The 24,406-nt window shown below is 37.3% G+C and overlaps 2 protein-coding genes across 3 annotated transcripts in view; one reads left to right on the top strand and one right to left on the bottom strand.

Annotated features, from left to right (window-relative positions):
• The window catches only part of LOC102470862 (multidrug resistance-associated protein 1), a 105,127-nt gene extending 89,536 nt beyond the window's left edge, over nt 1–15,591 (top strand). Inside the window, exons 25-30 of the mRNA XM_006153595.3 lie at nt 776–877; nt 3,498–3,641; nt 8,542–8,700; nt 10,968–11,134; nt 13,970–14,164; nt 14,456–15,591. Coding sequence (XP_006153657.1) covers nt 776–877; nt 3,498–3,641; nt 8,542–8,700; nt 10,968–11,134; nt 13,970–14,164; nt 14,456–14,618 — 930 coding nt within the window. The 3' untranslated portion in view covers nt 14,619–15,591. The remainder of the gene's footprint in view (nt 1–775; nt 878–3,497; nt 3,642–8,541; nt 8,701–10,967; nt 11,135–13,969; nt 14,165–14,455) is intronic.
• A 3,481-nt stretch (nt 15,592–19,072) lies between these two features.
• Nucleotides 19,073–24,406, bottom strand: part of HSPA13 (heat shock protein family A (Hsp70) member 13) — a 12,674-nt gene continuing 7,340 nt past the window's right edge. For both annotated transcript variants that reach the window (XM_006153588.3, XM_006153589.3), the window contains exons 4-5: nt 23,160–23,327; nt 19,073–22,178 (exon numbers count right to left, since the gene is read on the bottom strand). In XM_006153588.3, coding sequence (XP_006153650.2) covers nt 21,511–22,178; nt 23,160–23,327 — 836 coding nt within the window. In that variant the 3' untranslated portion in view covers nt 19,073–21,510. The remainder of the gene's footprint in view (nt 22,179–23,159; nt 23,328–24,406) is intronic.

Here is a 24,406-nt window from a genome sequence, read left to right as displayed (position 1 = left end):
GTGGGGAAAATGAAATTAAAGTATGAGTTTATTTTGGTGCAGAGAAAATTAAAATTCACCCAGTTTTTCACAATACACATTTTTTATTCACTCTTTTTAGAGCTCCCTCGTTTTCACCCTAATTGGTTTAAGTAAATGCTTTAATAGTTCTTATCTGTTTAAGTAGTCAGGTGGGCCATCAATCAGATTGGACTCGAGCTCAAAAAAAAAAAAGGAATTGTAAAATTTTTTTTTTTTTGGACTTTCAGAATTAGGTTTGAAGTTACAACCTTGGAATACTTCTATTTGGAGGTAGGATAAGAAGAAAGTAGAATTGAAAGAAAGAAAAAGAGAAAGGAAGGAAAGAAGGAAACAACAGTTACAGAGTTAGGAGAATTTTTCTTCTTTCTGAGAAGACGTGAGAGAGTGAAGAACGCCAAAATGGGCAGTCTGTCCTTCTCCTCGTTTAGAATGCACATTTCTTGAGCCATAGACCACCCGTCCTGGTCCACCATTCCTTACACAGAGAATAGGCTCCTTGAGTATATGCTGAACTATGGTTATTCTGTCTTCCGTCAAATCGCTTCATTATTTATCATACTAATGTGTTTAATATACTTAAAGAAGCAGAAATGTGTCTATAAATAAATAATAGGCTTACTTTCAGAGTTGTTAAATATTAAAGAGATAAAGTATATGAAAACTCTGAAATATGAAAATATAAAAAGAAATTATTTGTAGGTTTTTAAAGAAAGAACTTGCAATACAATCTTATTTTCTCTCTCATCCATCCCAGATTACTCAATCTCTGAATTTTTGGGTAAGGAAAGCATGTGAAATCGAAACCAATGCAGTTTCTATTGAAAGAGTTTGTGAATATGAAAATATGGATAAAGAGGTAAGCATTCCTAAATAGCCAATAGATTCAAGATTAAGATATTGTAATGCAGGCTAGCAGGTGGTGTGGTGGCTAAGGTGTAGGACTTCCACATTGGTGATAACAGTTCAAGTCCTGGACCTGGGCGCATGTGCATGAATGCCCAAAATCCTGAGAGGAAAAAGGATTGTGGTTTGACCATCCCCCCAGGGGTGGTGCTTTCTTACTTTCCGTCTCTCTCTGTCTTTCTCCAGTGAGCACACATGCCCCATGGCAAAAGAAAACAGCAAAAAAGATCTTGTAATGCACTTTGAAGTGATACTTTCGAAATAAATAAACAAATTTTATATCCAGTTTCTGTTGTAAGCATGGCTAAAACACTACCACATCTAGGACCACATGGAAGACTGGGGCATGATTCTCAGTCCACGCTTGGTGATGTGCACCTGGAATCCCAGCAAATCAGGAAACCGAGGCAGGAAGATGTCAACACAATGAGTCCCTGTCTTTAAAAAAATTCTGTTTCTTTTTCAAATAAAATGTACATTTCCAAATTCGTGTTGTAATAGTCACCACCTCAGAGAAATTAAAATTGAAATTAATGCAAAATGCACCATAGTTTATATATGAGTAAGATAGAAAGAAAACACCGTTAATTAAATTAGGACACTCCTAAATTATAAGATACATTTTCTTTCACTGAGTTATAAAAATGGAATATAAAAATTTGTTTTTAAAAGGCACAGTGATTTTCTTCTGTACTGACGTAGGGCAAAATGCAGAACTTATGTTTATAACTGTGGGAATTTTTACAAAGAGAAAAGACTTAATATAATCACCTCATAATTATTTAGAATCTGAACAATTTTTAAATTAATTACATTCTCGTATCTTGTAACTTCATTTCTATTTACTCACCATTAGCATCTATGTCATTGGGAAGGAAGAGGAGAATAAATCAGCCTGCTTTGTTTCCTTTAATGAGCTATAATTTGAGAGGGCAAAGAATTAGACTATTGCCAGAGTATAATATTCAAGTTATTTGTCCATTTTGCTCCTCTGGGTTAATTCTGCCTCCAAGTTCCATGAATTAACAGAGCAGATGGTAAAGGTCCCTTGAATTTCTGCATCTTTAGTCCACCTGTGAAGGTTTCTACTCTTGCTCTTAAGTCTCAGGAAGAGATGCTCTTCTTGCTAATCAAACTAACATTTCCAGTAGTGTTTTTGGTTCTCTCCTCCCATCTCCTCTCAGATTTTGTTACTCTAACTACCTCTTCTAATTTGAACCCCTGCCCCTTGCTCCTTTAAGCCAATAAATATGCTAAAACATTTTCTACACCCTTCAACTTCTATCTGAACTTGGAATCTTCTCCAATTTGTCCCTGTATCTTTCACCTTTCTCTAACACAGATTTCATGAAAGATTCGTCTACCTCCATAATTTCCAGTTATTAACATTCAATTTGCTCAATGTATTTGCCCTGTTTTGACTAATAAGACATTTTATTTTCTAAATTTTTGCCATTAATGTATATTCATTGCATCTTAGAAAAAGACAATTAATGTGTGTGTGTTTAAACATTCACACATGTATTTTAAAAGAAAAAAAAAAAGAAAAACTCTTTGTCATTTGACCCAGGTTGTAGCAAATACTACTCTGAAAACTCTTGATGTAGAAGAGGTAAATTTGTTTGGACAGCCCTTTTCATTCACCCCTCTACAGTTCTGTATTTCTACTCCTTCTTATCGAAGAATCCTTTGAGACAATTGCCTGTTTTTGCTGTCTCTAATTCCTCTTCTTTTGTTCTTTTGGACTCTCTCCAAGAGGGGTTTGATACTACTACTCCAGCTCACCTGCTTCTATCAGGATCACTCAGAGTTCCTCCTCAGTGCTCACTCTAGCAGGCAATCATGTGACATCGCCAGTCACTTCTTTTCCCATGAAACTCTTCATCTAGGCCCAGGCATCACATTATCTTGTACATTCCACACCTTGCTGTTCCTCTGATATTCCAGCAGGTCTCTGTCTCAGGTCCTTGGCACAAAAGGTTAAGTTTCCTCTGCCTGGATGCTCTTGTGCTGATCCACGCGGCTGGTTCCCTCACCACCAGCAGTCAAATCCTCCCTAATCACCCTCCTTAAAGTGACACTCTCTCCTCCTACCAAGTCTGCCTTGTTCTTACCCTCTGAAGCTTTACTGTCACCTAACATTCTTCATGTGTCCTGTCATTCTTTAGCATGTGGACTCCATAAGAAGAGTGTTTCCACTGCCCAGTCTCCAGCTGCTAAAACACTGACTTGCATCCATACTAAGGTTTTGAGCAATGAATGTACGAGAAACTGTCTTCATCTCAGCCCAAATTCCGACTTAACTTCAGTTCCTTTATAGGACTTAAGTAGGTTTTACCTAATAACTCGATAGGAAATGGGAAGTCATCTCACCTTTAAAATTTGATTTCTAAGATTTTCTTATAACTAAATGAGAAGTTTTATGTTGGCGGTATTTAAAACCATTTTCAGAAGAGCATAGTATCTCCAAAGGCTTCAATCATTTATACTCACTTTTGATTACATGTATGAATTATTTGGGGGAAGGTTTTTTAATTATAATTTTAGTTTTAAAAATGTCTCTTTGTTTTAAGGCACCTTGGATAATGTCTACAAGGCCTCCATCACAATGGCCCAATAAAGGGATCGTGGAATTTATTAATTATCAGGTTCGATACCGAGATAATCTTGATTTAGCATTACAAGACATCACATTCCAGACTCAGAGTGAAGAGAAGGTACTATATCTATTTCATACTTTCATCTTCCCTTTTATCTGAATGCACTTATTGTTAGGTAGCACATGGTACTGAGTATGAGATGGTCTTCTGTTAAAATTTCATTTAACAGTAACAAAGCCATGTGGGTGATATGTCCGGGAAAGTTTTCTCTCTATAAAGAAAAACATGTTTTATCATGAAATGTAATTTTAGTATATTTTAAAATGTCTTCTCTAAAATAAATCGCAAGAATAAGTACCAGAAATATGGTAAATCCATATGACGTAATGTATGTATCATCAATGACATCATGTTTTCCAAGGCTTTTAGTGAGCTGGGACAGTGCTTGAGATGTAATTTACTGAACACTACATATAAAACTATGTAGCATCAATGTTGTGTTTTAAAAAAGCGAACATTTAAGTACATGAGTGAAAATACTAGAATAGTTAGAAAGCATAAATAATGGTTTTCTGGGTGATGAGATTTAAAATGATTTGTTTTACTTCTATATTTTTCTCACATTTCATTCCCATAATAAGAAAGGAATTTACAAATAAATAAAGGTAATGAAACAGCAATGTCCAAATTTTCTTTTAGAGACTCATGTTTTAAAACCCTAAACATTCATTTTACTAATCCTCTAAACCAGGTCCACTATAGTAGTATCAAAAAGAACAATTTTTGAACAAATAAAATTACTCGCTAATTTTGATTACCCCAATTAATTGAAAACAGATTTCTAGGTTTTCTGATGTATTTTGTCAAATGTAATATTTACAGTCTTTGGCCAGTCAGTAGTACGGTGTTTAAGGTCACTGGATCCCTCATGGCCAACTGTGTGGTACAAGTTTTGAATGAGGCAGCTTGAAGAACACACCAGGTGCATGTGAGAGTGTGCCCTGAAAGGAAGGAGAAATGGGAGAGGGATTGTAGCATACCTGTCCCCCATGGGGGTACTTTCTCATTACCACCCCCCCCACATACACACACCCCTCTAGAGAGTGCTTGAGCCCTCTGGCAAAAAAAGCAAACCAACCACATTAACATTCTCTCTTCCTAATGTTTGCGTTAAATACCACCATCAGAAAAGATTGCTTTAGCCGTCATGGCCAAAAGATCACACGTTCAATTGCTGGGATGTTTGTGATAAGTAATTATTTTGGCCAGGAGTCAGATCTTTAAACATTATCTATGATCTCCCTTGATAGTGTTAATGCAGAATTACTTTTGATACACTGGGGAAATTTGTAGGCATTCCTTTGGCTTTTCAAGCCTATCTGACAAAAGCCCACACCTTTAATATTCAGGGGTGGATCAAGGATGACCTACTCTTCTTGGGGCTGCTGGGATTCTCTGGTTAGGTGGTAACTAAATTCCTCAAAACTAGAGGGAAAATTAGGCGGAGTCTTTCTAGGGAGTCATGTATCTGGCAAAGGATGGGCTACATAGTCTAGTAGTTAAGAGAGCCAGATCCCTATGGCTAACCCTGCAGTGCAAATTCTGCCCTGGTACCTTGAAAAACACTGGCCATGTGTGTATGCATGACCCAAATCCCAAAAGGATAGGAAGTGGAGAAGAAATTGTGGTATGACCAAGCACTACTGAAGGTGCTTTCTGGCACTTGCGCACACCCTCTGCCAAATTAAACTTTTTAAAACTAAAAAATAAAAAGAATTGGAGCCAGTAGGTGGCATGGAGGTTAAGGTGCTAATCCCATCCACGTGGCCAACTTCATGCTTCCAGTGGCTTGAAAAATCACACCAGAAAATCCTGAGAACAGGCTGAAGGGAATAGAATTATGGCATGACCATCCCCCTGGGGGGGTGATTTCTCACTTTCCCTCCCTCTCTCTGCCTCTCTCTCTGTCCCTCTGGTGAGTACATGGCCCCTGTTAAAAAAAATTTAAAAATTAAAAAACTAGAAAATAATGATGGTAATAATAATAATTTTGAAAAGATTGATCCTCAGAAGGCATGATACTTCCTCCATACCAGTCAGGGTTAGTTTAGTTTGGCAAAATTAGATCCCCCTGACCTGACACCTAATTTCTTAGTTGCCAGTGCAAAGGTCCCATTCTCTTACAAAAGATTCAGTGCAAACCGTGATCATTTCACTGCAGATTGGAATTGTGGGAAGGACTGGAGCGGGCAAGTCAACATTATCAAATTGCTTAACTCTCTCCTCCTACCAAGTCTGCCTTGTTCTTACCCTCTGAAGCTTTACTGTCACCTAACATTCTTCATGTGTCCTGTCATTCTTTAGCATGTGGACTCCATAAGAAGAGTGTTTCCACTGCCCAGTCTCCAGCTGCTAAAACACTGACTTGCATCCATACTAAGGTTTTGAGCAATGAATGTACGAGAAACTGTCTTCATCTCAGCCCAAATTCCGACTTAACTTCAGTTCCTTTATAGGACTTAAGTAGGTTTTACCTAATAACTCGATAGGAAATGGGAAGTCATCTCACCTTTAAAATTTGATTTCTAAGATTTTCTTATAACTAAATGAGAAGTTTTATGTTGGCGGTATTTAAAACCATTTTCAGAAGAGCATAGTATCTCCAAAGGCTTCAATCATTTATACTCACTTTTGATTACATGTATGAATTATTTGGGGGAAGGTTTTTTAATTATAATTTTAGTTTTAAAAATGTCTCTTTGTTTTAAGGCACCTTGGATAATGTCTACAAGGCCTCCATCACAATGGCCCAATAAAGGGATCGTGGAATTTATTAATTATCAGGTTCGATACCGAGATAATCTTGATTTAGCATTACAAGACATCACATTCCAGACTCAGAGTGAAGAGAAGGTACTATATCTATTTCATACTTTCATCTTCCCTTTTATCTGAATGCACTTATTGTTAGGTAGCACATGGTACTGAGTATGAGATGGTCTTCTGTTAAAATTTCATTTAACAGTAACAAAGCCATGTGGGTGATATGTCCGGGAAAGTTTTCTCTCTATAAAGAAAAACATGTTTTATCATGAAATGTAATTTTAGTATATTTTAAAATGTCTTCTCTAAAATAAATCGCAAGAATAAGTACCAGAAATATGGTAAATCCATATGACGTAATGTATGTATCATCAATGACATCATGTTTTCCAAGGCTTTTAGTGAGCTGGGACAGTGCTTGAGATGTAATTTACTGAACACTACATATAAAACTATGTAGCATCAATGTTGTGTTTTAAAAAAGCGAACATTTAAGTACATGAGTGAAAATACTAGAATAGTTAGAAAGCATAAATAATGGTTTTCTGGGTGATGAGATTTAAAATGATTTGTTTTACTTCTATATTTTTCTCACATTTCATTCCCATAATAAGAAAGGAATTTACAAATAAATAAAGGTAATGAAACAGCAATGTCCAAATTTTCTTTTAGAGACTCATGTTTTAAAACCCTAAACATTCATTTTACTAATCCTCTAAACCAGGTCCACTATAGTAGTATCAAAAAGAACAATTTTTGAACAAATAAAATTACTCGCTAATTTTGATTACCCCAATTAATTGAAAACAGATTTCTAGGTTTTCTGATGTATTTTGTCAAATGTAATATTTACAGTCTTTGGCCAGTCAGTAGTGCGGTGTTTAAGGTCACTGGATCCCTCATGGCCAACTGTGTGGTACAAGTTTTGAATGAGGCAGCTTGAAGAACACACCAGGTGCATGTGAGAGTGTGCCCTGAAAGGAAGGAGAAATGGGAGAGGGATTGTAGCATACCTGTCCCCCATGGGGGTACTTTCTCATTACCACCCCCCCCACATACACACACCCCTCTAGAGAGTGCTTGAGCCCTCTGGCAAAAAAAGCAAACCAACCACATTAACATTCTCTCTTCCTAATGTTTGCGTTAAATACCACCATCAGAAAAGATTGCTTTAGCCGTCATGGCCAAAAGATCACACGTTCAATTGCTGGGATGTTTGTGATAAGTAATTATTTTGGCCAGGAGTCAGATCTTTAAACATTATCTATGATCTCCCTTGATAGTGTTAATGCAGAATTACTTTTGATACACTGGGGAAATTTGTAGGCATTCCTTTGGCTTTTCAAGCCTATCTGACAAAAGCCCACACCTTTAATATTCAGGGGTGGATCAAGGATGACCTACTCTTCTTGGGGCTGCTGGGATTCTCTGGTTAGGTGGTAACTAAATTCCTCAAAACTAGAGGGAAAATTAGGCGGAGTCTTTCTAGGGAGTCATGTATCTGGCAAAGGATGGGCTACATAGTCTAGTAGTTAAGAGAGCCAGATCCCTATGGCTAACCCTGCAGTGCAAATTCTGCCCTGGTACCTTGAAAAACACTGGCCATGTGTGTATGCATGACCCAAATCCCAAAAGGATAGGAAGTGGAGAAGAAATTGTGGTATGACCAAGCACTACTGAAGGTGCTTTCTGGCACTTGCGCACACCCTCTGCCAAATTAAACTTTTTAAAACTAAAAAATAAAAAGAATTGGAGCCAGTAGGTGGCATGGAGGTTAAGGTGCTAATCCCATCCACGTGGCCAACTTCATGCTTCCAGTGGCTTGAAAAATCACACCAGAAAATCCTGAGAACAGGCTGAAGGGAATAGAATTATGGCATGACCATCCCCCTGGGGGGGTGATTTCTCACTTTCCCTCCCTCTCTCTGCCTCTCTCTCTGTCCCTCTGGTGAGTACATGGCCCCTGTTAAAAAAAATTTAAAAATTAAAAAACTAGAAAATAATGATGGTAATAATAATAATTTTGAAAAGATTGATCCTCAGAAGGCATGATACTTCCTCCATACCAGTCAGGGTTAGTTTAGTTTGGCAAAATTAGATCCCCCTGACCTGACACCTAATTTCTTAGTTGCCAGTGCAAAGGTCCCATTCTCTTACAAAAGATTCAGTGCAAACCGTGATCATTTCACTGCAGATTGGAATTGTGGGAAGGACTGGAGCGGGCAAGTCAACATTATCAAATTGCTTATTTAGAATTGTGGAGAGATCAGGAGGCAAAATTATTATTGATGGAATCGACATCGCAACTATTGGGCTTCATGACCTTCGTGGCAAACTTAATATAATTCCACAGGTAAAATCTGTTCTGCCAGTTGTCTTTCTTAACTCAGTCCAAGTTAACTTTTCATCATTCTTGTTTTAAAAAAGAATTGTTCCTTCCAATTACATAAATTGATTTTTGGAAGTCAGATCATTTTAAATGTATTATGAAAAATTGCTATGTAATTGAATTCTGTCATACACTCTTACTATAAAACATTCTCTTTAAGAGCATTTATCATTTTGAAAATCTCATACTTTGCTTTGAAAATTTCCTTCACAATAGTTAAATGTAAATAAAATTCACATGAATAAATCATAAAAAAAGCATTGGTATTTTTAAAAGAAAAAAATTAAGACCTTATTTAGTCTACCATTTGTAGGGCTTTGAATCCTTTGACTTGAAGTTCAGAAAGTTTTTTTTAAAAAGAACAATAATTTTATTACCTTTTATTAAACATTTTTTAAAATTTTTCCATCTGTGGTGGAATCAAAGGAACTTGATTATTAGCAACTATATAAATTGACTCAAGAATATGCCTCTTAAGGCAAAGATAATTCATTCAATTGAGTTTGAGAGACCCATTTTTCTGGTACTTTGAAATATCTTTGTATTATCTTCAAAAAATATCTTAAAATACTAAAGTGTACTTACCACATTGTTCAGACATACACTTGTGTTAGTAGGTTTACCTCAAAACAAGAGCAAAACACGGAATTCTGGCAAGGAAAAAAAAATCTGACAAGAAAAGAGACATCAGTCATCCCTCTGTTATAAATACATGCAGATGGAGTAAAATATATTACAGTTTCACTAGGCATCTTGGTGTAGTTAAAAGAACATGTACTCTGAACCAGAAGGTGACACGGTGGTTAAGGTGCTGGATCCCACATGGTCACCCATGGTTTGAGTCCCAGACCCAGCGGCTTGAAAATCACACCAGGCACATATGCATGTATGCCCAAAATTTCCAGGGGAGAATGGGGATATTGATTTTTACCCTTCTGGGTTAGATACTTATTGATAGTATTATATTATGTTTCTTACACCCCTAACTAAATTATCATTACGGTTATTGTTAGGGACAGCTCTTCAGAAACAGGAACAAACATTTATAGAGAGTAAATTATTAAAATGTCCCTATTTTAGAAGTATATTTCTGGGGCCAGCAGGTAGCATGGTGGTTGAGGTGCTGGACTCCCACATGACTGACTGCCGTTTGAATTCTGGAGCCAGTGGCTTGCTTTCTCACTTTCTCTCTCTCTTTTTCTGTGTGTGTGTGTGTCTCTCTCTGATCAAATTAAAATGATAATAATGAATAAAAATAAATACTTATTCTTTTTTAAAAGGTTATTTCCTGAATGATCAATAGAGACAGAGAGAACTGATGATTGATGACACAGTCCACTCCCCGTCTTCAGCCAGCCCTGGATCATGGGCAAGGGTGTGCCTGGAACATACAGGGAGGTCTCTGAACTTGAAATGAAGCATCACTTTTTTTATTGCTGCACCATGATCCAATCCCTTATTCAATTTTTATAATTGGCCTCAAATCATTCATCAGTTAAGAGAAAATATTTAAGCTCCACAATTGTAGTATCTTAATTGCAACTATTTTTATGAGTTCTTAACATTTTACTGGATTAATTTACAGGAAGGAGAAATAGTGTTACTATAAATAACAAGAAACAGAGCCACCTCACCTGTTCAAATAAAATCAAATAGTGATATTAACAAATAAATAAAACTAATTAGCTTTGTTAGTTTTATCTACTAATAAAGAGGAAAAAAGGTGGGAACCAGCAGTTAGCGTAATGGCTATGTCACTGGACTTCCATGTAGTCGACCACGGTTTGCGTCCCGGACCCAGTGGCTTAAAAACTCATGCCGGGCGCGTGTGCGTGCGTGCCCAAGATCCCGAGAGGAGAATGGAGGAGAAGGGATTGCGACGTGACCATCCCCTCTGGGGGGTGATTTCTCACTTTTTGTCTCTCTATCTCTCTCTGTCTGTCTGGCTAGTGCATGCGCCCTATAGCGAAAAACTCTCCAAAAAAAAAAAAAAAGAGGAAAAAAGGTCAAAGAAGAGTAGGAGGAAAGAAAATTAGGAGAATAAAGAGAATCAGGATGTGCATAATGATTTAAACTGAATTATAATTTATCTGACTTTTGTTTTTTACTAATATGAAATGAATTTGATAATTGGCTTTGATTATTTTGCCTGCATTTTTCTGAGTCTAATTTGTTAAATGTACTTTTGCCTGATGTGACAGTAAGATTATAGATAATATTTTATTTTCCAGGACCCTGTTTTATTTTCTGGAACCCTTAAAACGAACCTGGATCCCTTAGACCAGTATTCTGATAGCGAGCTGTGGGAGGTACTAGAATTATGTCATTTAAAAGAGTTTGTGCAATCCCTTCCCAAAAGGCTGCTGCATGAAATATCGGAGGGTGGTGAAAACCTCAGGTAAGCTGCTAGGAACAGAGCTGACCCAAGTTATTCATTCCAGGCTTTTTAGGAACTTGAACTAGCCTCAAAGATAAAGAGCTCTTGAGTCATAAAAGAGCTGGTTTGGGGTGATGAAAACACATCATTGGTCATTGCTGAGTCTCTCCAAAAAGAGGAACAAGGAATAAAATGGTACATGTAGGCTGGGAAACTGCTGGTGAAAGAAAAGGAAGGGGAGGGACCAGCAGACTGCGTAGTAATAGTTATGTCAGTGGACTCACACGTAGTTGACCACGGTTCAAGTACTGGACCTGGCGGCTTGCACATCGGGCCAGGCACATGTGTGTGCATGCCCAAAATCCCGAGAGGAGAATGGAGGAGAAGGGATTGCAGTATGGCCATCCCCGCTTGGGGGATGATTTCTTGTTTTCTGTTTTATGGCCATCCCCGCTTGGGAGATGATTTCTTGTTTTCTGTTTTATCAGCAAGCAAACACACCCTATAGCAAAAAATTCTCTCTTAAAAAGAAAGGGAGGGGAAAAAGAAAAATGTTTCAGTGTGAAAAGCCTCTACTGGGGCCAGCAGGTGGCATGGTAGTTAGGGTGCTCGACTTGCACATGGTCAACCATGGTTTGAGTCCTGGACCTAGCAGCTTGCTCTCTCACTTTCCCTTTCTATCTGTCTCTCTATCCCTCTGATCGATTTTTTAGAAAAATAATAATAATAAATAAAATCATTATGAAGAAAAAAAAGCCACTGTTTAGTCAAATCTTTTGTCAAGGCTCCTATACTTCTCAGTTGTCTTGGTAAAAAATATTGTACAGGGCTACAGGAGTCACTGTGCAGTCCTTTCATATGATGAGAGGCACAGGCAAACTGAGCAAGGTCCCTTTAGTGGTGCAAAGGCTGAGTCTCGGCTCTTTGAGATCTTTCTCCCTTCTCATCTGTTTCTGTCACACTGGCTACTTACTGTTGGAGTTTGCCAGGCCAGCTCCCCCCTCCCTCAGGGACTTTGCACTGCTCCCTTTGGCTGGAACAAGTTTCATCTGAAATCTGTGGGGTTACCTCTCCACTTCCTTCTCCTGAGGATTTCTTTGGCACACCTATGTAAGATGCCCATCCCTCACTCTTCCTTTAGACTCCCCTTTCTGTGTGTTTGAATTCTCTATATTATATACATATTACATATGAAAATACTATATTCAGTTATGCTATACTCATTGTTATCGTGAATTTTACCAAGCATCTTGTTTATTTGATTTTCTGTGTCCCCATGAGCTTGTAAACTATAGGATAGAATTTTTTTACTGTTTGGTTCATCACTCTAGCCCCAGAACAGGACAAATGTCTGGCACATAGTCATCTCTCAATAAATACGTTTAAAATAAACTTTATTGTGCGTATTTAAGATTTACAACATGATGTTGGCAGATGTTACAAAATGGTTACTATATTGGAATAAATTAACATATCCATCATTCCCCTTGGTTACCCATTTCTTTCTCCCTGTGGCAACAACTGTGATTTACTCAGCACAAATCCTGGAGCCAGACAGTGGTGTGGTGGTTAAGGCAGCAAGATCCCACCTAGCCGACCGTGTAGTTCAAATCCTGGTCCTGGTGACTTGAAAAACCCTCTAGACATTGTGTGTGTGTGTATTCCAGATCCCAAGTGGAGCATGGAGGAGAAGGGATTCTGACATGGCCATCCCCCATGCGGGGTGCTTTCTCACTGTCTGTCTGTCTCCCTTTCTTTTTTGCTGTCTCTAACAAGAACAGGTGCGCTATAACAACTAATATATATATATATATATATATATATATATATATCCTGAATAAAATACACAATTATTAACTGTAGTCCCTAGGTTGTACATTAGATCTTTCCACTTGTTTGTCCTACATATTTGCTACTTTGTATATTTTGACCTACATTTCCATTTGCTTTCCTAAGGGACCCTGGTAACCAATATTTTCATTTCTATTTCAGTACAGACTGTTTAAGACTTAACAATGGCTAGGGCTATGTTTTTCTTTCTTGACTTTACAGTAGTGTGAAAGCAATATATATTCAATAGAAATTGTACTTCAGAATTTGAAATACTCAACACTCTATAGTCTTTTCATTAAATGCTTTTGCCCACCTGTATGCTAATGTAAATGTTTTGAGAACATTTGGGATCTGCCGGGCTAAACTGTGTTGTTCCGTAGGTTAAGTGCACTCTGTTAAATGCACTTTGACTTACGATATTTAAACTTTTGGTGGGTCTATTGGGACATAATTCCATGGAGTAAATTGAAGAATATCTGGATTTGACTGTTTTTATTTCTTTCTTTCTTTTATTAGATTCCATGCAGTATTTGTCTTTCTGTGTCTGGCCTATTTCACTTAGCATAATCTGCAGGTTCATCTATCTTGTGGCCAATGACAGTATCTCCTCCTTTTGAAAGGCTGAGTAACATTCCATTTTTATGTATATGTATATGTTTTCTTTATCCGTTTGTCCATTGATGGACACCTACATTGTTTCCGTATCTCAGTTATTGTGAACAATGCTGCAATTAACATGAAAGTGCAGATGAGCTTTATGAGGTGGTGATTTCATTTCTATTGGCTATACACCCAAAAGAGGGATTGCTGGGTCATATGAAAAAGTCATGTTTTAATTTATTTAGGAGCTTCCATACTGTTTTCCACAATGGACAGTGGGAATTTCTTGAATAAAAGAACAAATGAATGTATGCATTAGAAAAGGAATAAATAACAAGATAATCAGAATTTTAGAGCAGAAAATGCATAATCTTAAAGGCCACTGCTGACATTATTTTACTTTCTTTCTTTTTGCTTTAACAGCGTTGGACAACGCCAGCTGGTCTGTCTTGGTCGGGCTCTGCTTCGAAAAACAAAAATTCTCATCTTGGATGAGGCAACAGCCTCCATTGACTTTGAGACTGATAACTTGGTGCAGACCACAATTAGGAAGGAATTTTCTGATTGCACCATCCTGACAATTGCCCACAGATTGCATTCTATCATTGATTCAGACAGGTACGCTTTATTTCTTTTCAGAAATAAAACTGTTTCAACCTAGATAGATATTGGACATATGAAACATGTACTTACTTGCCACTACCAAAAACATTTTATCTGCTGAAATATACAAAATTTTAGAGAAAAATTGTAATGCTAAAGTAATGTTGGACAATTTGACTTTTTTCTTCAGTGAAATCATCCTTATATGTTGTAATTCACACAGTAATTTAAACCCTACATTACTAAGACAAAAAATAGGTAAGAACTGGTTATCAGTTACCTGACTGGATTCTTTTCTCATTGTAGGGTGCTTGTTTTAGACTCTGGAAGGATTGTAGAATTTGAAACACCACAGATGCTCATACATCGGAAAGGACTTTTCTTCGAAATGGCAACAGAAGCTGGAATAACACAAGACTCAAGGGAAGAACAAATAAATGACCTTAGCTGCACGTATTATACTGAATAAAACAACTGTAGTGCATTAGCATTTTAAAAACAATGATGGGGGAAATCACGTTCCCACATAATTTACATTGTATGAGCCGATACGGATATTGATAATTACTGTAATTTATAACATATTCTTTATTCCCTGCCTTCTCCGCATTGCTCAAAATGCTCAATATCACTTTTCCTTTCAGCCTCTGAGTTTGTGCAGGAGGCGCCTCCTCAATGAAGCTGATCTCCTGATCACCTGATCTTTGCTTTACACTCGTATCTGGATTAATCTTTTCTGTGCTCTGACCAGGCCCACGTGCATACCTTTACCTCAGCAAGGACCATGATCTATATTAATTCTTGAAGTAGGTCTCTCCTCCTAGGCACAACTATTTGAAGGCAACTGCCTAATTTTAATCATCTTTATATGTTAGGTTCCTAACATCGTGCTTTTAACATTGCTGATATGCAACAGTGTTTGTGGAATGATGATTGGACACTTTAGAGTAATGTGATAAGTTTGTGTATATGTGGACATATATTACATATATAATAATATACACATATAGATATATGCATAGATTTAATATATATTGAGCTACTGTACATTTAATGAAATGACAGGAATCAAAAAATAAGTTATTCAGCGGCTTTGGGAAAGGGTAACTATTAACTGAATTTAATGGTCTGCTTTTTAAAAAAATAATGTTTTATACTATTTTTATTATTTGTCTTTGAGTAAAAATAATATTTTCTTTGAAATATAATAATATTTTCTTTGAAACATAATTTTTGGGCTGGATCCACCTCAGTGACATGGCATCAGATACATTCAGCACAAGACTTGATCTGTAGTACTGATTCTATTCGTCTTCTTTATTTCATAGTTTTATGTAATAGAAACACCATTATATCTTTGAATTGTCCTTCAAATTTCAAGTGTTGAAACTTCAATGGTATTTTCCTTTCAGGGTGATTTAAATAAAATATTTTACCATGTTCTTTAAGGCCCATCAACCATTTCTTTTAGCCTCTTGACTCCTTCCTATGCAATCTCGTACAGCTTACTTCATTTCCTTAGGGTAGTTAGGAATAGCTGCCTTAAACTAGAAAACTCTTTATTATCAAAAGTATCCTCCCATTATAATGTAAACTAGCTGAAGTACTACTGCCTTGTCTTTATAATCCCAGAAATGTAAACACTGAATAACTGTCTGGTGAAATTCATTAAGAAAGGGATCTAGATATTTTAATACCTATCAAAAGGTGTTTTAGGTTCCTGTTCCTGTGCTTTCAGTAAATGAGAAAAGCTATATAATTTTGAAAATCTAATGGGAAGTCAATAGTAGCTTGGATAAATTGTGGCATATTGATACAATGGAACACTATCCATCTATAAGAATAAATGTACAACTAAAGACATGACCATTTCACAAACATAATGTTGAAAGCAACTAGCCACAAATATTATATGGTCCCTTGACTCTATTAATATAAAAGTTAGGGAACCAGCAGTTAGCGTAATGGCTATGTCGCTGGACTCCCACGTAGTCGACCGCGGTTCGTGTCCCGGACCCGGTGGCTTAAAACTCACGCCGGGCGCGTGTGCGTGCGTGCCCAAAATCCCGAGAGGAGAATGGAGGGGAAGGGATTGCGGCGTGACCATCCCCCCTGGGGGGTGATTTCTCGCTTTCTGTCTCTATGTCTCTCTCTGTCTGTCTGGCGAGCGCACGCGCCCCACAGTGAAAATCTCTCAAAAAAAAAAAAAAAGTTACAAGTAAAAGCAAAAACTAATCTCTACTATTAGAAGTTGCAATCCTGGTTCTCCCTGGTGGGGAGGAATTTTGATAGGCTGCACTAGTTGGGCTTCTGGACTATTGGTTATGTTCTGTTTTTCAGGCTGTGCCTGAGCATGGGCTCAGCTTGTGAGACTTCATCAGACTGCATACTTAGGATATGTGCAGCTTTCGGCATGTACTGTGTATTTGCAGATAAACATTGTATTTTTTTTCTTTGGAGAGGATTTTGCTATAGGGCGCATGCGCTCACCAGAAAGACAGAGACAGGGAGACAGTGAGAAATCATCCCCCGGGGGAATGGCCGCACAGCAATCCCTTCTCCTCCTCCATTCTCCTCTCGGGATCTTGGGCACGCACGCATACATTCCCAGGTGTGAGTTTAAGCCACCAGGTCCAGGACTCAAGCCACAGTCGACGACATGAGAGTCCGGCAATGTAGCCATTAGGCCATCTGCTGGTCCCAACAGATACATATTGTATTTTAATTACACATTATCCTTAAAGAGTAAAAAGAAAGCAAAAATTTAAAAAAATGACTAAGATGAAAGTATTTTATTATTTTATGAAATTACTATTTGGGGGTCAGCAGATGGCATAGTGGTTATGTTACTGGACTCCCACATGGCTGTGATTCAAGTCCCAGAACCTGTGGCTTAAAAATTACACCCAGTGCATGTGCATGAGTGCCCCAGGTCCCAGGAAGAGAACGGAGAAGAGATGTGGTGTGGCTATTCCCTCAGGAGTGATTTCTCACTTCTTTTCTTAGTATCTCTTTCTCTGGAAAGAGCACACACTCTATGACAAAAATAAATTTGTTCCCTCAGGAGTGATTTCTCACTTCTTTTCTCAGTGTCTCTTTCTCTGGAAAGAGCACTATGACAAAAATAAATTTGAAAAAAATTTCTCTTTCTTATTTCAGTTATGTTCCTCAAGCTTTTCCAGTCACTGAAATATATTGCAAAAAAAAAAAAAAGAAGAACAGGGCATTCACAATGCTGAATTACAGAAAAGCAGCACACTTTGTATTTAAGAAAATGCTATTCCATGATTGTTGATTTGTTAGAAGACTTCAAAATAGATTAAGCATGATTGTTGATTTGTTAGAAGACTTCAAAAATGATAAAGCACACAGTGTTTATAATTTCAATATGCAGATTGTGGTGCTGTGGAAGAACATGATGCTCTATGAGGCAATCCCACCTGGGAAGTTCCCAGAATCAAGTCCGCAGACCTCCCTGAGTATGCCAGACACATACACCCTCACGACCTGGGCTGACTGGAGCTTGGAAATGGACTGTGATGTAGAGACCCAGTTGAGGGTGCTCTTTCTCTCCCTCTCTCACAACTTTGGAAAAAAAATGTCATTATGCAAAATACTTACCTTAGCTGATAGAAGAAAAATTCTAAACAGCATTAACTTGATTTCTTTTTTTTTTCTTTCCTATAGGGCACATGCGCTCGCCAGACAGACAGAGACAGAGAGATAGAAAGCGAGAAATCACCCCCCAGGGGGGATGCGATTGGCCAGGGTTCCTTTATAAGGTCCTAGGGTTGGGGAGGAAGGGAAGAACTTCTGTAACAGAGCCTGGGGTAAATAAAGTGCTGAAGAGAAGACCGTCTCCGGAGTCGTCAGTTGCGCGGCACCGGTTGACTCCAGCGACATAGCCGTTACGCTAACTGCTGGAACCTTAACTCAATTTCTTTAAGGATAATAATATTTACTATTGAAAGCTTACTACATGACAGGCAATGTGCAAGGCATTTGAGACGTCACTTTCAACCCTCCCTAAATAAGAAAGATGTCATTCATGCCTGCTACATCACCTAGAATGATTCTGAGAGGATCTTGGTCAGTGAGATCCAATTCAGGTCCACAAGACTATCCAACTGAGTCTGAGCTCGGGCTAGGTGGTACGGTCCATAGCATACTGCGTTGCAGTGCTAGAAGCCATGTCTGACTGCAGATTTGGTTCCCTGGATCAGCTGGACCCCTGAGTTAGTCTCAAGGCAAGCGAAGCATCTGTGTGGGAGCTCAAGAGCCTGAGGAGCTGGTGTGCTGGGGAAATGGGATTGTGCTCTCAAGAAGAGGGTGAACCTAAAACAGCAGCTCATCTCCCAACATCCCAGCAGGTCTGCCATATTCTGTACATTAGCAATGAATCATTCAACCTTGTCCAAATTTCAGGGCAGAGAATTACGCAAGGTGGTAAATAGCAGGAGGTACAGATCTCTGGGAGCCACATAAGATGTCTACTTCAGAGAGGCACTATACGTTCGTTCAATAAATAAAATAAATATGAAAGTGACATTATTCGTTTTTATCATTGGAGTCCTTGCAAAGGAGCTAATAAGTCCACCATCTTTATTTAAAGACTCATCTGAGACTCTATCGAAGGGCCAGCAGGTGTCATAGTGGTTAGGGCACTGGACCCTCATGAGGCTGACCACAATTTGAGTCCTGGACCCGGTGGCTTGAAACTCATGCCAGCATGTGCGCATGCGTGTCCAGAATCTCAGGAGCGTGGAACAGAAAAAGGATTGCTGTGTGCCCATCCCCTCCGGCAGGTGATTTCCCACTTTTTGTCTCTCCATAGAGAGCACGCGCCTTATAGCAAAAATCTCTCTTAAAAAAAAAAAAAAATGTTGTCTAGCTTAGTCCTAAAGGAAAAATAAAGTACACAGCTTAAAAAACAAACTGCAAAATGATATTTATTTACATTAAAATGTGAATTACCTGTACACACACAATTTTAAGAGGCACAATCTGTTGTTATGCACAATAACTGTAATATTCAGTACATGTTACATACAGAGTCTGTTGATAAGTCAGTGGTCTGAGTGAAAACACAGTACCAATACATTCCTGATACAAAATAAATTACTCACATTTCCTAGTCATACAAGACACTAAATATTTAAAATGTAACATATTCTGAAAAACAGTTGCTAGGTGTATAACTGAAGTATATTAAGTTTATGAAAAATGATAATGACTTCAGGTTGCAATTCATAAATGATCTTCTTCCGGATGCATTCCTATCTTTTAAATAAATAAACTACATTGATTTCAAGACTATTATACATAGCCCACTATAATATGACTGAAGACAGATATTCCTCCACTTTTTAAAGGTATAACTCTACTAGAGAATATGCTAAACTACTGCCCCCAAATTCCAACACTGCCACTCTCCTTTTAAGACACAAATCACTTAAATTCCAATTCTATGTGATTAGCTGCCTGCTTTGCAATACTTGTAAAAAGCATTAACAAATTAATCGATTGTCTTGAACTATCTCGAATATTTGAGAAAGTTAAGCTTTTTTTTTTTAATTAAAATGTGTTAGGTTAAAGTTGACACTATATGTGATTTTGAGATAAATCAAATACTTCTCTGAAAGACCTTTACAAGGAGATTTTTTTCAGTTCTACGATCTGTAGAGACTTAGATAAAGTCCAAGAGAATACTTGAATCTTCATAATGCAGTGAAGGAGTCATCTTTGGCATTTCTCCATTAGTTCTAAAATAAAACTTATCAACAAACATTTTACAAGGGACTATCTACCTACTACAGACATATTCTAAACACAACAGTATTTGATTAAAATTTGTTTTAACTGCAATTTCATTGCTAAGAAACATTTTTTTTAGGTCTATAAAAAATATTAACATTCAGATTTTTACTATGAAAAGCTGAAATGTGTTGATGTTGAAGTTGCTTAGTTCTCTTTTTTAATGATTGGAAATTCAACCACCTTCCTCAGCAATGGATAAAAGCCGATATATTTTATATTAACCAAAAAATATGGAAAAAAGTAAAAAATATGTATCTTCATATAATATGGGTATCAGAGAAATTGAACTGTTGTAGTATAGTTCTTTCTTAGTCCCTGCGGTTTTTCTTAGAAGAAACAAAATAAAAAAACACAACTGCTACAAATACTGATTTCTGGCCATTTTTTAACAATGCTTTCAACATTAAATTTCTACTTTACTTCCAGTATTCACGAAGTTTTGCTCTTAACATCCATTAACTTTATGGCTAAAAATAGTCCAAGTGTTAACTATTTAAAAATAAGAAAAATAGGAACAGGGCTTTTATAATCGAGTATATTATCCTCACTGAAAACTTAAATAAGGTAGAAAATCTCAATAATATTGAATATAATTTGATAACTTGGTAGCTCAAATGTATGCTACATTCCCCAGGGCTTACCAAAATTATAAACACAGAAACAAAAATGCAAAAACAAATACAGTAGATAATGAATGCTATTTATTCCAAGAAAAGATCTTGGAAATAAAAATGAGTTAGTAATGTTGGCTTTATTTTGACATTAACACGTTTTCAAAATGCCAAGTAATAGTTCCCTATTGTTTTCTAAACAGGCAGAATCATAGAAATCCAAGCAGAGAAGGATGCACAGATGAGGAAACTAGAATATAAATTGGACATTTCTACTTTCTGTATCAACACATTTGAATACAACTGTTGGTATTTTAGAAAATAATTAATCTATTAAATACATTGAAAAACCTGAAGGGTGCAGATTATGAAAATATGACATCTAATGGGATAGTGAGTCTGCAAAAGTAAATTTACTGAATAATATGGCAGTTATTGAATATTATGTATGCAGCTTATGTCACTAATACTGCTATCTCCCAGCCAATGTAAATACCTGACATCAACCCCATCCTTCAAGTACAGTTCAAATTAATAGTTACTTGTCATAACCGAGTAAAGAAATGACCAGCTCCTGCTAATACAATTTAGTAGGAACTGGAATCTTGTCATTGGCACTGCTCAATGTTTACAGAATGTAATGGTAAGTGTATATGGTTATGTATTTCCAGGATCCAGAAAACATAGCCATGCATGAGAGTTTTACCTCAATTCTATACTTTTAGGACTATTGGAATGGAATCTCTCCCAAATCAGACAGAATCACATCTGATCACACCCACTCCTAAAACAAAATACCATGTAAAATTTTCCTGTATCAAATGTGGCCTTCTAGGTAAATCTGTGAGATATTTTAGACACTTTTTTAAGGAGGTGGCCTGATCACAGGAAGAGGATATCAGAAAAGCTAACAAATCTTCATTTCTCCATGATTCAGTTGAAGTTGGTTTTTTGTAAATGCTTATTGGGAATCTCTAAAGCACTGACTTGGAGAGGCCAAGAGCCTCCATCAATCCCTGCTTGGATAGCCACTCCCGTCACCACTGCCAGGTCAGGGTCTACAGAGGTGTTGGGATCCTTCCCAAAGAACTCTTGAATGACTTGGCGGATTCGAGGAATACGAGTAGAGCCCCCAACTAAAACCACTTCGTCAATCTCAGTCTTTTCCAGGTGGCCTTCTTTTAATACTTGTCGAATGGGTACAAGTATTTTCTGGAACAGATCTTCATTAAGAGTATCGAAGAGCTTCCGTGATATTTCTGTTTCAAATAAGACATGACTTTCTCCACTTTTCTTTCCAGAAAGAGCAGGTGCAAGCACACTGTTCACATGATGGCCATCTGCTGTGGAAAGCCTGTCCTTTGGCAGGTCACTGTCACTACTCTGAGGTTCCTTCCTGTCCTTTTCCTCCACCGTTAGTAATACTGACATCTGAGCAGTCTGGTGAAGAGTCAGATTTAATTTGACCATTTCCACAGCTTGTCTTAATCTGTGGATTTCCTCTTTCCTAGAGGGAAGGAAGCCATAAGTCTGATAGATCTGTTTATATAAGTACTGAAGTAATCTCTGATTGAAGTCCTGTCCCCCGAGTTTATTGTTTCCTAAGTAAGAAAAAAAGTTTATATTTATGTGCATGTGAGCATGTAACACATGGTTCTATGCATGCATGTATAAAAATCACATCCTGGGAATAACAAATCCCTTGTTTACTATATCATAAAGATTTCAGTCATACAGACTAATTTAAAATACTTGAGTTAAAATGATTTCAACTCAAATACGTTATTTAAAAAGAATATATATCTGGGTTAAAATTTTTAAATAATATAAAAAGAAGTATCACTGTATGTCAAATCAAACTATTTTTTCAGAAAATAGACTGAAAACACAGATTGACTTTTAAGTAACTATTTTAAAACACTACAGTCATTATTCTCCACAAAAGAAAGCACTTCTTAAAATGGAAACGTAACAGTAGGCATTGTATCTTCTCTTTTCCATTATTTTGCTTACATGATTAAGAGCTGAAAGGAGAAAAAATTATTTCAATGGAAGAGTACTGTAATATAAATCCTCAGCATTTAACTTGGATCTAAAGAGTGTCAATTAAGACATTGGTTAAACAAAAGAAAAATGCTCAACTTTTTAAATAAGCTTAATTTTTTAACCTATCAAATAAAATAAAAGTCTTCAAAAAAGATTCATAATGAAAATCTTTATCATTTCCTAGAAAGGACTACAATTAGATTTTCATAAAGACACCACTTTAGAAAACATATTATCATTAAATGAAATAAACTGATCACCTTTCATTTTAAAGGAAATTTACTTCCTTTCTGTTCCCTTCACTGCTGTCATGAAAAGTCCTATTGGCTCAATGAGTTGAACTGGCAGTATATTCTCTGACTTACAGAAAGGCCAATCACTTAAGACTTAACTTTTTACTCTAAATATACATAAATGGTGGTATAAAATTACATACATTGCAAATTACCAAAATGAAGTTAAAAAGAAAAAAGTTTACACATCAGATATGTTAAGGAAAGCACTGGCTGAGCCTCTAACTCTCCTTTGTCTCTTACCAGACATGGCTCGGGTTAGAAACATGCCTCCCTGTTTATTCAGTAACGACACATCCAGAGTCCCACCACCCAAGTCTATCACCAAGACGTGAAAGACATCAGCCTTGTGGAGACCGTAGGCCATAGCTGCTGCAGTGGGTTCATTTATTACTCTAAGGATCTTCAGTCCTGTAACACAGGTTGGAAAGAAGAACATGGTAAGAGGACATCCTTACTCCATATCACTCAACCTCAAAGCATGTTTCTATCTTCTGTGTTATGAACTCTACTGAATAGTAATAATAGCAGTCCCAAACCCAACAGAAATAATGAAATGGGAATTAAAAAAAGAAAAAATAGGCCCTTCTAAATACTGTTCTTAAACTGATTCTAAAAGAAGATTATAGTGCAAAGAAATAAAAGCCCAGGTTCAGTGGAAAAAGTCACTCTAGTCTTAATTTAATATAATATGCAAAAAACTTTTAGGTTTTCTTTTTCTTCTGAATTTTCTATAGGATGTGTGCACACACTGGAAAGAGGCAGAGGAGGGAGAGACAGACAGAGAGAAAGTTAGAAAGCACCTCCCGAGGAGATCCCCACGCCTCAACCCCTTCTCCATTCTCTTGGGGTTACGTGCACATGCACACACAGACACACACACACACACACACACACACACACACACATTGTGTCCCTCATGTTCCAGATCTGAGATGTGAATTGCACAGTTGGCCATATGGGATCCAGTCACCCCCACCACCACCATGCCACTGGCTGGCCCACTCACCTTTTCCAATACTCATATTCTCTACTTAGACACAGACAGGCAAAAAATGTAATTCATTATTTACTACAACTAATTGCTATTGAAATAAGTATATCTTGTGTATGCAAAAGATCAGGTTTCCTTGAACAAAATTCCTGCTTAAACTGTCACACTTAATGAAAGCTCTAGAAAGTAATACAGCATTATATGTACACAATCAAACTCTGAAGAATGTATCGAAAAGATCACCAAACCCTTCCCTGTAGCTTTCTGACTTCCATTCAGAAAGCTCGGTGTTAAAAGCTTTGGGCTACACACCAAAAGGGCCTGAATCCCTCCAAATTCCATTGATCTAGTGGCCAACTTCCTATCCTCTTATGACCAACAATTCCTAGTTTATGGCTGTTGGCTATTTCCTCTCCCTGCTACCCAATTTCTCCAAAAGTCTGCATGACTGACTGCATTTTCTCCAAACTGCTTAAATGGTACTTTCTCAATGAGG

Source organism: Tupaia chinensis, unplaced genomic scaffold (genome assembly GCF_000334495.1).
Source record: "Tupaia chinensis unplaced genomic scaffold, TupChi_1.0 Scaffold000382_1, whole genome shotgun sequence".
In the NCBI taxonomy this organism is placed as follows: Eukaryota; Metazoa; Chordata; class Mammalia; order Scandentia; family Tupaiidae; genus Tupaia; species Tupaia belangeri.
The sequence above is the reverse complement of the archived record's forward strand: the minus strand, read 5'-3'. Positions and strand labels throughout refer to the sequence as shown.